General features: G+C 44.8%; 1 protein-coding gene across 1 annotated transcript in view; it reads left to right on the top strand.

The window, feature by feature from the left end:
- The first annotated feature begins 3,832 nt into the window (after nucleotides 1-3,832).
- Nucleotides 3,833-12,500, top strand: part of znf827 (zinc finger protein 827) — a 144,594-nt gene continuing 135,926 nt past the window's right edge. The window contains exon 1 of the mRNA XM_080722261.1: nucleotides 3,833-4,139. Coding sequence (XP_080578387.1) covers nucleotides 4,097-4,139 — 43 coding nt within the window. The 5' untranslated portion in view covers nucleotides 3,833-4,096. The remainder of the gene's footprint in view (nucleotides 4,140-12,500) is intronic.

Genomic DNA, 12,500 nt, shown 5'->3' with positions numbered 1-12,500 from the left:
AGCTGATCTGAGTGAACGGGTCTGATTGTAAGGTTCGATCAAGCTTTGGAGGTATGGAGGTGCCATACCTTTGACTGGTTTGAAGGCCAGCATCAGTGTTTTGGATTCTGTGCGGGCAGCAACCGGGAGCCAGTGGAGGGAGCGGAGAAGGGTTGAGACGTGAGAATTTAGTCTGGATAAAGACCAATCGTGGTGCAGCATTTTGGATCAATTGGAGAGGCTTAAGTGCACCTGCTGGGAGGCCAGTGAGGAGAGCGTTAGTCAAATTTTGATATGACTGATGTCTGGATGAGGAGCTGGGCTGACTCCTGTGTGAGGAAGGGTCTGAAATGGAAATAGTCTATGGAAATAGTGATGGGGCAGGACTTACAGTAGCTGAAAATCTTTCCACTGTGAGATGTTAGCCAGACATCCAGCAATGCGCTCTTCCACCTGGGTGGCAGAGGGTGGAAGGATAAAAATAGTTGAGTGTCATCGGCATAGCAGTGATAGGATAGATTGTGAGCAGAGATGACAGCACCAAGGGATTTATTGTACAGGGAGAAAGGGGGGGGGGGGCAAGTACAGATCCCTGGGGGACTCTGGTTAGGAAGTTGCGGGGGGACGAAAGCAAACCTTTGCACAAGACTTTATAAGTAGACTTGGTCGGTCAGTTAGGTAGGAGGAGAACCACTTTAGTGCCGTCCCAGTGATGCCTATAGGTCAGCAAGGGTGCAGGAGCAGCCGGTAGTTCACTGTGTTGAATGCCACTGATAAGTCCAGAAGAATCAGGACTGCAGCGTGTGAGGCAGCCTGGGCAGCTTCTGTGACTGCAAGGAGTGCCGTTTCCGTGGAATGGGCCGGTTTCAATCCTGACTGTTGGGATCCAGCAGGTTGTTCTGTGAGAGATGGAGAAAAAGCTGTGTGCAATGGTCTGGAAGATTGGGGGAAGGATGGAGTCATGGGGACAGGTGGTATGTCTAGTGGAGGTCACTAGTTTTAGGACCTCATCGGGAGACCTCATTATAGGGTTTAACGTGCAAAATTCCTAACAAACTCAGACTATTACAATTGTATAGACTATGATGCTATTCACTTTCACAACCTATTAATATCCTCCTCCATATGATCAAAACATGGGATGTGTGAAGACACAAGATGCACTGACGATAACCATCATGAGGATTTAAAGGGTTAGCAATCGTCTTGCTACATGTACTTGTGAACCAAACGTTTTGTCCACTCTCAACCTGACAGACCTGTCCACATTTAATCATGTTGTTCTGTTTCCTAATTAGCAGAAATGCAAAGTGTCTTTGTCACCTGTGGACAGCCAAGCGGGCTAATTTGGGCTTTTTCACTAATTGCCACGGTAACGAGCCTCCTGCGCCTGGCGCTGGGGCGGGTGGGTGGCGGGGAGAGATGGCAGGATGAAGGGATGGCAGGATGGAGGGATGAAGACACAGCTCTCCTCACACCGGCTGAGGTGTGAAAGAATGCGGCAGGCCAACAGAACACAGCTTGGAGGAGTCCAACAGCAGTGTCAGTGTCAGTATCAGTGTGTGTGTGTGTGTGTGTGTGTGTGTGTGTGTGTGTGTGTGTGTGTGTGTGTGTGTGTGTGTGTGTGTGTGTGTGTGTGTGTGTGTGTGTGTGTGTGTGTGCGTGCTGTGGGTTGGGGGGGGGACAGCCTGTGCTGTGAAAAAGCCCCTCCACCCAGCTGAGAGAGGGGGAGGTGGACGACAGCTCTGGCCAGTTTGTGGTCTGTCAGTGTTGATGAGTGGATAACTATAGGGTTAGATGTATATTGATCGATTCATTGAATAATACTTTATTAGTCAGACATAGTAGACAGCACGTGGTACAGTAAGACATTTAGGCTAAAGGGACAACACAAAAAAGTCCTGTGGACTTGTTTCCATCATGGTCCCATAGTTGGCAAGAGTATTAATTTAACTCAGAGAGTGTACAAATGTAACCAAATGGACCATTACATTTGAAGAGTAAGGGTCCATCCCTTAGATTTACTATTTTGCTGTGTAGTCTTTAATGTCGAGAGTTAATGTCGAAGAGTCCTTGAGCAAGACTCTGAACCCCTAATTGCTCCCGGTGAGTAGGTTGGTGCCTTGCATGGTTTCCTCTGCCACCGGTGTATGAATGTGTGCGTGAATGGGTGAATGTAATGCACAATCTATGTAAAGCGCCTTGGATAAAAGCGCTATATAAATGCACCATTTACCATTTAGTCTTTTAAAAGTGCTGAAACAGTTTCTCTAACTATACTTTCCCCAATGTTTAATATAGGCTATAGGCTACAATAGCAAAATGGTAGGCCTAAATGGTGCATTTATATGGCGCCTTTATCCAAGGTGCTTTACAAATATTGTGCATTTCATTCACCCATTCACACACACACACACACACACACACACACACACACACACACACACACACACACACACACACACACACACACACACACACACACACACACACACACACACACACACATTCATACACCGATGACAGAGAAAACCATGTAAGGCACCAACCTGCTCATTGGGAGCAATTAGGGGTTCAGGGTTTTGTTCAAGGACACTTCGGCACTAACTTTGGGGGAGCCCGGGATCAAACTGGGAACATTCCAGTTGCCAAGCGGCCACTCTACCCCTGAGCCACTGCCGCCCAATGCCAATGAAACTAGGTAAAAATTCTAAATGTTGCCTAATTCTTGTTATTAAATTAGCCAGGGACAAAAGGTGCAGTCTCTGAACTTGGCCAATAACTTTTTTCCTGCTAATGTTGCCAGTGTAAATGAACTCTAGCTCATCATGAATTGTTAGTAGCAACTTGTTGGAAACTGAATGCATTATAGTGTATATTAGCATAATAACTTGTGAATTTACATTTACATTTTAGACATTTATCTCCTGTATTATCCAGGGCAACACAAGGTAAATGTAATTCCGACCTCAATTACTATAGATCACCGTGTTATAGTAATAAAGTATTAATTGTGTCCTAGTAAAGCAACAAGTCTGAACTTGAGTAGTTATTAAATTAGTTACATGTCTAGTATAGCTACATGATATCAATATTTAAATAAGACCATAATTCAATCTAGGGGCTAATTATTTTCATTCATTAAAATGACTTGGGAATTGTGAATATTGTATTTATGCTAAACGAATGCTAAATTCATATTATGCAACAACTTCCATTATTTCAGCATGTTTCAAATTGAAATGACCATCCATCTTTGTTATTTGCATGAGAAGCCGTTATGAAAATGACATTTCCATCGCAGTTTAATAGATTTTTTTTTACTTTGCCACATCACGTTCATATAATCTACGTCTTTTGTCATTATTATTTTTATTAAACAATCTTTCCTTTTGTATTCTAAAAATATTCAGCTTTACAGCAATAGCCTACACCCTGAAAGCTCGGGGGCACCTTGTCCGCTCTCTGCTCTCTCGCAGGAGTGTGTGTGTGTGTGTGTGTGTGTGTGTGTGTGTGTGTGTGTGTGTCAGTGTGTGTGTGTGTGGCTGTGCTCGCCTCGCGCGCGCGTTATGAAATACATTATTAGTTATGGTTTGCGGGCGACCGGACCGCACCTCTGGGTCGAGGGGACCAACAACGCTTTGGGCGAGAAGAAAAAGAATTCGTGCGAGTTTCCCCGAGTTTTCGGGGCGAGCGTGAATTCGGGCGAGCGATCCGGTTACTACCGCGCGCGCAGGCAGGGCAGGAGTGTGTGTGCGCGGGCGCGCGCGTGTGCGCGCGTCTGCTGCTCTGCTGTTGCTGCCCTTTGATCCCTGCATTAGTGTTAGTTAGGGGGCTCGGAGACACACTTGCACCGGAGAGCAGCCATAGTCAAGACTGGGCAACAACAACAGCGGCACCTCCTCCAGTCCGCCGCCTGTCTGTGTGCGCTCCGATCCCCGACAACACACTGGAAACACGCCGAGGACAGGGGAAAAGAGAGAGCCAGGTGTCTCTGACTGTCTGCCACCATCACCACCACCACCAGTCTCAATGGGAGAAAGCCCTCTCGCTTCTTCTCCTTCTTACCCCTAAAAACACAAGGACGAGAATGTGATTAAAAAACGGAGGGGGGAAAATGCCAAGGAGGAAGCAGGAGCAACCCAAGAGACTGCCTTCACGTAAGTGTTGTGTTTTGTGCGGGTGTTTTCTTTTTTGTGTGCGTTTATTCTATCCTCGCGGCTCTCCGCAGTAGTTTAGGGTTAAAGAGGTGAAAGAGACAAAGACTCGGCGGAGGTTATTTCAGTTTTTTTTTCTTCTTGTAGGTCCGAGCGAGGCAGCCATGTTGTTGGCTGGATGGGTAACGTTAACGTTAGCTATAGCTGAACACACACTGTACGTGGCTTTATTAAGAGGAGAATCGATAAAGGTCCTCGTTTCTCCCTAAAGGGTTGCGTTGTGGTGGGTTGTGTGTCGGCTTGTGTGTGTCTGAAAGAGAGAGAGAGAGAGACGAGAGAAAATAATGGCCAAAGCGGTAGCTTTAGGTTTAGTGTGCCCCCGGTCGGTGGAGATAGTCGCTTTCGGGGTAGAAAGGGGAGGATCTGAGGATCTGGCCGCAATAAAATGAAGGGTCAGTCGGATCAGACTAGGCAGCAGAACCCGTGGGGTTCTCCTGGTTCCTGGAGCTTTATAGCGAGCCGTTCTTGAACTTGAACAAATAAAAACCTCTTTAACTTTCTCTTGCTCGCACTTCTTAACATCACATCGCGAGCTGAATCAGTCGCGCTCAATTTGCCCGTCGACTTTTTAAAGTGTATTTTTTTTGTGCGTGCGTGTGTGTGTGGGAGAGGGGGGGGGGGTATTTATTTTTTAAGCAAAGGTATTTTTCTTCCACCCCTCCCAGTTCAGCGGGGTTGTCTGTCTGTCTGTCTGTCTGTCTGTCTGTCTGTCTGTCTGTGTCTGCATGCAGGGCAGGCTGTGTGTCAAAGCCATGGTCGGTCACCCGAAGTTCAGGGTTTTTTCCTTCCCCTTTGCAGCCATTCATTGCAGACAGACTACGATCAATAACGCGGTTTAGAAAAAGGAAGACGCGCCAGTGATTTATTCCGTCTTTTGATTTCATTTTTTAAGACCGATCACAACCACCTATTAAAACAACATGCGTGTTTTTTTTTGTTGGATTGTCTAAATACTTTTTTGTGTGTGTGTATTTGACCCTGCGTAGCTTGGATGTTCGGGTTGTGCTTTTTATCAGTCCAAAATGATGAAAAGCAGCAATGACCCTCTGCTGCCGCTAGAGGATCGCTTAGGTGGATGTGGGCAATGTGGGCAATTAAAGGAATTGTGTGTGTGTGTGTGTGTGTGTGTGTGTGTGTGTGTGTGTGTGTGTGTGTGTGTGTGTGTGTGTGTGTGTGTGTGTGTGTGTGTGTGTGTGTGTGTGTGTGTGTGTGTGTGTGTGTGTGTGTGTGTGTGTGTGTGTGGAGTGAGAGACACTTTTGCTCTTTATGTGCATTGTGTTTTAGCCGTTTACAAGAATGCACCGGGTCCGGTATGAGTCATATATTGGGATGCAAATGTCACTATACTAATGATTGAGTGGTTCATCTTAAATCAATGACGACTTGGTACTTCTGGTTCATGACACCATCATCTTAATTTCTTTTAAATGTCAAACAGTGTCAGCTCTTCAACACAGTCAGCCATGATCTGAAGCCATTTTCACTTTTGGTTGTTTATTCTGTTTGCTGGAATTGTTATTTTTATTCAACTGTCAGAATTGCTTGAATAGCAACAGGATACTCACAGTATTGTTAGATTTGTCATGTTTTGTTTCTATTCCACATTCTCGAAACTTGAAGAGAACTTAATCCTCAAATGTACTTCCTGCAGCCTATATGGAAAATAGTGTCTTTTTCGTCATCCCCGATCTAGTGCTCAGGTGTTTGACCTCAGGTTGAACTTGGGAAATTGCAGCGGATGGTTCGGAGGAGTGGAGGTTGAGGCTGTATGAGACTGAACAGAGAGAGAGAGAGAAAGGAGTGTGAGAGTGTGTGTGATATTTAGACAGTGAGCCCTCACTCATATGCTACTGATGGAGTGTGTTACACACTTGCTTGGACTACAATAAGAGCAAGGTCGTGGAGCTTGAGAGGTTGGTTCCACCACACGCTAATATTCCACACACACTAATATGACACAAACTCTACACACTGTGACACATACATATTCGGCACACACACTTAAAACACAGACATCGAAATATTCATGCTCCATTTGGGGATCCCATTTGTTGAAAGTGTTTCCCTTGCGCCTGTCATTGAATAACAAAAAGATGCAATATTTTAATGCATTATGAAATGTTGGGAGGTTTTGTTTGCATGCATAACACAGGGCGGGCTTTCATGAGCTTCCCTTGGTTACATAGCAACACAGTTAAGCAAGTTGTTTTATTATTTGGAAACTTCTGTATGTTTATAGTAAGAGTTGATGGTTGATGTACGTACCGTAACCCTCAACCATGTTAGTATTAGGTTATAGGCTAAGACAGTGGTTCTCAAAGTGGATTCCAGGGACTCTGTGGGTTCTCATAGGGGGGTACCCACAGAGTAAATTGACCCATACAAAACTATAACTCTGACAGTGTACAAATGGAACCAAATTAACCATATTGTGTTCATTTGGTTCCTTGTACACTGTCAGAGTTATGGGGAGACCTTGAAATATTAATGTTTGAGAAACACTGGGCTAAGACATCCTTATGATGTGATGAATAGCATACTGTAAAATAAAACAGTATACACACACTCACACAGTGAAGAACTCACCCACCAAACTAATTCAACCATACTGAGCTACTCTTTAATGCTGCTTCCCTGGAAGAGAAAGAAATGGTCACACATTCATTTGTAATATTCCTACTAGTGACCGACCGATAGACTTTTTTGTGATCCGATACGATACCGATTCTAGAGAGGGGAGCCATCACCGATACCGATATATACATATATATAAAACAGGCCTTTTAGTCTTTATTAAAGAGCCACAGACCTCCAATCTGCTGTGCTCTAACTGGACTAGAGTCTCATTTCTCTCCTAAAGCCCTTGAATGTGTTGGAATATGATTAAGGATTACTGTGATTATCACATTTCACATCGCACAAACCATACTTGTAACTTTCACTAGCCCCTAAAAATCGGTTATATCGGTCGCATATCGGTTATATCGGTCATATCGGTCGCATATCGGTTATATCGGTCATATCGGTCGCATATCGGTGCATACTGCATATGGTTGCATATCGGTGCATACCGATATGCCAAAAAGGTCATATCGGTGGCCGATATATCGGTAACTAATTCCTACACTATGATGATCCCTCAGTTGGGTAACAGTATTCTATCACTTCATAGGTTTGTGTGAATTATGTTTCCCCTCTTTCAAAACTCGTAGGCTACTTCCCCATTCAATCAGCCAAGTGTCACAGCTCCTGCAGAGGAGAATGGATTTGTCAGAACCTTTTTGCTCTGTGTTTTGGATCCTCCCACTCCGGAATGGAAGTGTCACCTCACTACGCCACTCACTGTCAGTGTGTTTGTTTTCATTATGCAGCCAACAACACCTTGGTGGCATGCCAGCCCAACCGGCACAATATTGAGCTTCAAATCTCTTCATCTGCGGTGGAAAAGGGCAAGCTAATACACTGCCTTTAACAGTAGAGGTGCTTAATCTCAGCACAGACCCAGATATATGGGACCTGTGTTGTCTGATGTGTGTGTTTGTGCACTGTGCATGCTTTCCCAGGCAATGTGTCTGTGGCATACTGTAGCTCGGTGGGAGAGACTACACATAAGCGAGTGTGTGTGTAGGCCTGTTGGTGTGCGTGAAGTGCACGCACATGAGTGTGGACACAGTACGTGTATATGTGTGTGTGTGTGTGTGTGTGTGTGTGTGTGTGTGTGTGTGTGTGTGTGTGGGTACACAAGCTGGCTATGGAGGTCACAGTACAGTATGGTGCTCTCACTTCTGACAAGCAAACATGACCTTTGGCGCCACAATGAAAACTGCCATTCTTTATGACCTTGGTGTGGTGTTTGTGTAATTCTGCCCTGGCTTATTGCTTGCTCTTAATAGTTGGGCATAGTTAAATAACATGTTATTTATTGTATTTCTGCAGCAGATGAATGAATAATTCCACAAGAACCACACACAGTCTCTTGATTTGGCAGGTACAGTTGCAGTACAGGACGTTTGGGTACAGGACTGTAACATTGGATTACACATTTAGAATTAGTACAAGGTGTATGGTGAAATGAAATAAAGTGGAATCTCTCTCATAGGCCTTTGTTTGTATGTATATAATAGGCCTGCATAAATAAATACACACTTGTATGTGTGTAATATATACTGTGTGTGTGTGTGTGTGTGTGTGTGTGTGTGTGTGTGTGTGTGTGTGTATATATATATATATATATATATATATATATATATATATATATATATATTTATATATGAAATACACACACACTATGTATTTCAAAACATCACTAAATGCTTGGTGGTGTAAATCTTCACTGGCTGTTTTGCTTGGACCAGAGGTCATTAGATCAAAGGCATGTCAGTGTCATAATCGAGCCGAACATTTCCTAACTCACCGTCATCACTCGCCCTCTGGATCTCAATGTGAATATGAGTATGCTAAAAATACAGCCAGAGAGCCAGGCCGTATCAGAAAGGGCAGAACCTGAAGTGTGAGTGGGGCGGGGGCTTGTCCAGCACTTCCCTCCCTCCCTTTCTCTCTCTCGCTCTCTCCTTCCTCCATCAGTTATCTGCATTTGAAATGGAGGGATTGTGAGCCCTTTCTGTACAGAATGGTGCTCTCCTCTCGCCAGCCAAACGGAGCTGGCTGTGTCTGTGTGGTTCTCTCTACCTTACTGTAATGGCGGGTCACTGGCTCCCTTCCACTTGCTATGATTATAATGACCTTGGCGGGACTGGGGCTTGAAAACATTGGATTAAGGGGAAAGGAAAATGAGGGGAGGTTTCCATTTCGTTCTTGGCATCACATTTGTGGGGTATTTCTGCCAAGAAACCCACCCACTCACCCCTCTATCCCACAACTGCCATTCTGCCCCCCCCCCCCACACACACACACACACATTAAGCTGATGGTGAGGGGGGGGGGGGGGGGTTGGGTGCTCTTGTGGTGTCGGCCCGAACGTTGCTCAAGCGAATAATGATACACAAGCTTTTACTCAGAAATGAATTAAGGGGCAGGAGAAAGGTGGTGGATGCCTTGTTCTAAGCATAGGCCGATGCAGAAAGCAGAGAAACCTGTATTCAATGAGTGTTCACACTTAGCGGCCAAAGCTGGACTCGGCCAGTCTATACATGGGGCTTGACGGGGGACTGAATGGATAGTAATTGGAAGAACAGAGGCTGATGTAAATGAAAGAAGTTGGCCGGGTAAGTTCTTATTTTAATAGGACTTGTTTCAGAGACCTAGCCAGGTCCTGAGGGGCTTTGGATCAATACCCGTGCCGGAATGTTACCGTGGTTGTTTAGTCAAACAGGTGGGATGGTGATCGGGTCGCTGTTAGCATGTCAGCAGGCTCCGAGTCCAAAACTCAACTTCAGATGCAGAAAGATGTCGATCAGTTAACATGGACTGACTTGAATTAGTAGAGCTCTCATCCTAACAATATTCTTTCTATGTTGAGTTGTAATAAATTGGCTATTCTTGAGTTCCAGAAGTGACGCGTGCGTGGGTGCGTGCATGTGTGTGTGCACAAGTAACTTTTAAGTCATTGTTGTGTTTACATTATCACCCATCTAACATATAATTTTCCGAATGTCTGTCTGTCTGTCTGAGTGTCTGTCTGAAACCGCGTTTCTCCTCAGTGGCTGGAGCAATTGATCTGAAATCGCATCACCATCAGCATATGAACACACCTGACATAACTGTGAAGCCCGTTTGTCACTTTCACAAATTGTATGCTGTATAATTGCATTTTTATGGTGTATCTATATCTATTTAGCCTACAGTACCTTTTGTGACCACACATGTTAAGGGAGGGGCGCTGTTCAGGCCATGCACAATCACACACAAACCCACACACACACACACACACACACACGGGGGGGGGGGGGGAGTGTGTGTGTGTGCAGGCGGGCGGGCGGGCGCGCGGGGGGGGGGTGGTTCTGGCCCTGTTACAGATGTTGTCCAAAATCATGCAGATCGGTACACAGTGTCTCTGTAGCCGTTAAATGGAACGGGTATTTCTTACATTGATGCTCCTACATATTAGCATGCAAGCACCAGTTAAAGTTACTTTCCATCCCTCATATACTGTGTGCACAGTGCACATCCCATAATCCACACACTGCACATCATTTTGGAGCTCTTATCTTTGAACGGGTAAGGGCTAGTATTATAAACTAAAGGGCTTTGCACTGCGTTTCTGCTTGGACGTTTCATGCATTTAGCCAGTGTTTTGGTGTTTATAACAGCTGTTATTACTTAAGAACAACTGTTAATAACAAGTTAATGTTATGATCCTGTAGCATTACATAGTTTTAGGTTTTCATTTGCTAAATGTAATATGTGTACTCACTGTAGCTTTAAGTAGGCCCTATTGATAACACCGTTATTAACGTTTTCATGCCTAATTTGACAGAAGAGGTGCCTTTGTTGCTGTTGTGTGAGCCAGACGGGTAAAAGCAAAGATACATAATGAAACAGAAAGGCAGTACCTTATTTCTTTTTCATGTTTGTGCGTTGACTAGACAAGTAAAATAGTTGTCTGGCAATGTTCGTGGCAAATGGTAATTTAGGTGTACCAAGAAGTCTAGTGAACTTCCATGCTGTGAGGTTGCTGAGGTGGCAGTTTGATCACATCTTTAGTCTTTCTCCAAAGGTTCACATTACTTTGAGCTAATCCTATTGTTTTCAGGAATTTACTTTAGGTAAATGCAGTAGTCAACCTTTTCTACTGAAGCAGAATTACAACTACAGTTGCATTTATACATTTCAATGAATGTCACATTACTTTTGACAATGTCTTGTTTGTGAACAATCTACATTTGAAGAATCCCAAAGTAAAACCAGCTGTTTATTTTACATTCAAACACAACCTTTGTGTGATTAACTGCCTTTTAATTCAATATTAATAACATTTAAAAATATGTATACATTTCCATAATGACAACATATATTGAGTTCAAGCCCAGTATCCACTCGTAAAGCCCCGCAAAGCAGGCTCCAACGGCGTTTTTGTATTGGATGTTCACAGACCTGGATGCCTCTAGAGTCCATTACAATACCCATCTGTCTGCTCTCAATCAAATCCCTCTCTCTAGTTGTCGGCCTGCCTTTCTTTCTCTCGTTTTCTCCCCTTCTCTTCGTCTCGCCCCTCTCTGCGTGGAATGGAAGTGCCTCGGCCATGGTAACGATTTTCCCCCCGTGTTGACAAGTCACAACATGGAGATCTACAGCTCGGAGAGCAGCCCTTTGGCTACGCCAAGCCCCTCTCGCACTGAGTAATAGCAATCTCACAGGAGTAGCAGGCTTTCAGCTGGCAGCAGTTCATAAGGAACAGCTCGCCCCGGTGCAGCTGGGAAAGACGGAGCTGTGAGAGCAAAGAAAGCGAGATGAGGGAGCGAGAGAGAGAGAGAGAGAGCTGGTGGTGGTAGTACAGTGGAGACGGAGGGAGGGAGGAAGTGAAGGGGGAACTAGCTGCTAAGAGCTTTGGGCGGTTTCTGTGTTGTTGTACCACACAAGTGCATCCAGGCCCTACAGGACAGGCCTTTAACAGGCATGAGGGATGGAGAGCATGAGAGGAGGGAGAGAGAGGAGGGGTAGGTCTGTGGTACTGGGGAGCTGAAGTCGGCCATTCGTGCCAGACAGCCCGCTCTAAACAGGGGTGTGATTTATTGTCAAGGCTCCGTCTCACATTAACCCCCCCCACCCCCCAAAATAAAATTAAAATTTCCTTCTTTTTTTTTTTTTTACAGATGGAAATTACATTGCGAGAGAATTAAAAGATCTCCCTTTAAATGTCTCTGAAGGAAAGCCCCGTTGCCTGTAGGCTGTAGAGATTTCAGGAACGTGTGGGACATGTCTAACTGGTGCATGAAATCGGGGGAGAATTCTTTTTTTATTTTTGCTTAGGTTGGCATAGACCCCCCACCCCTATTGCTTTGGATTTTGCTTCAGGCATTTTCACTAGTGTGACTGACCCTGCCAGGCTATGGCTAAATAAGCCCAAGTCCCTGAAGTGTGTTTGTATACTGTGCTTATTCTCACTCTCGTTCTCTCTCTCGTCCTCCCTCTCTCTCTCTCTCTCACACACACACACACACACACACACACACACACACACACACACACACACACACACACACACACACACACACACACACACACACACACACTCACACTCACACTCTCTCTTACTTTCTCCTCTGCCTGCCTGTCTGTCTATCTTGTTTTTAAGTATATGGTAATTCAATGTAATTTATCAATGTATGTCCATATTGCTAGGGG

The sequence above is a fragment of the Nannobrachium achirus genome (assembly GCF_963921795.1).
Source record: "Nannobrachium achirus genome assembly, chromosome: 3".
Taxonomy (NCBI): domain Eukaryota; kingdom Metazoa; phylum Chordata; class Actinopteri; order Myctophiformes; family Myctophidae; genus Nannobrachium; species Nannobrachium achirus.
Note: the sequence above shows the minus strand (reverse complement) of the source record. Positions and strands in the feature narration are given on the sequence as shown.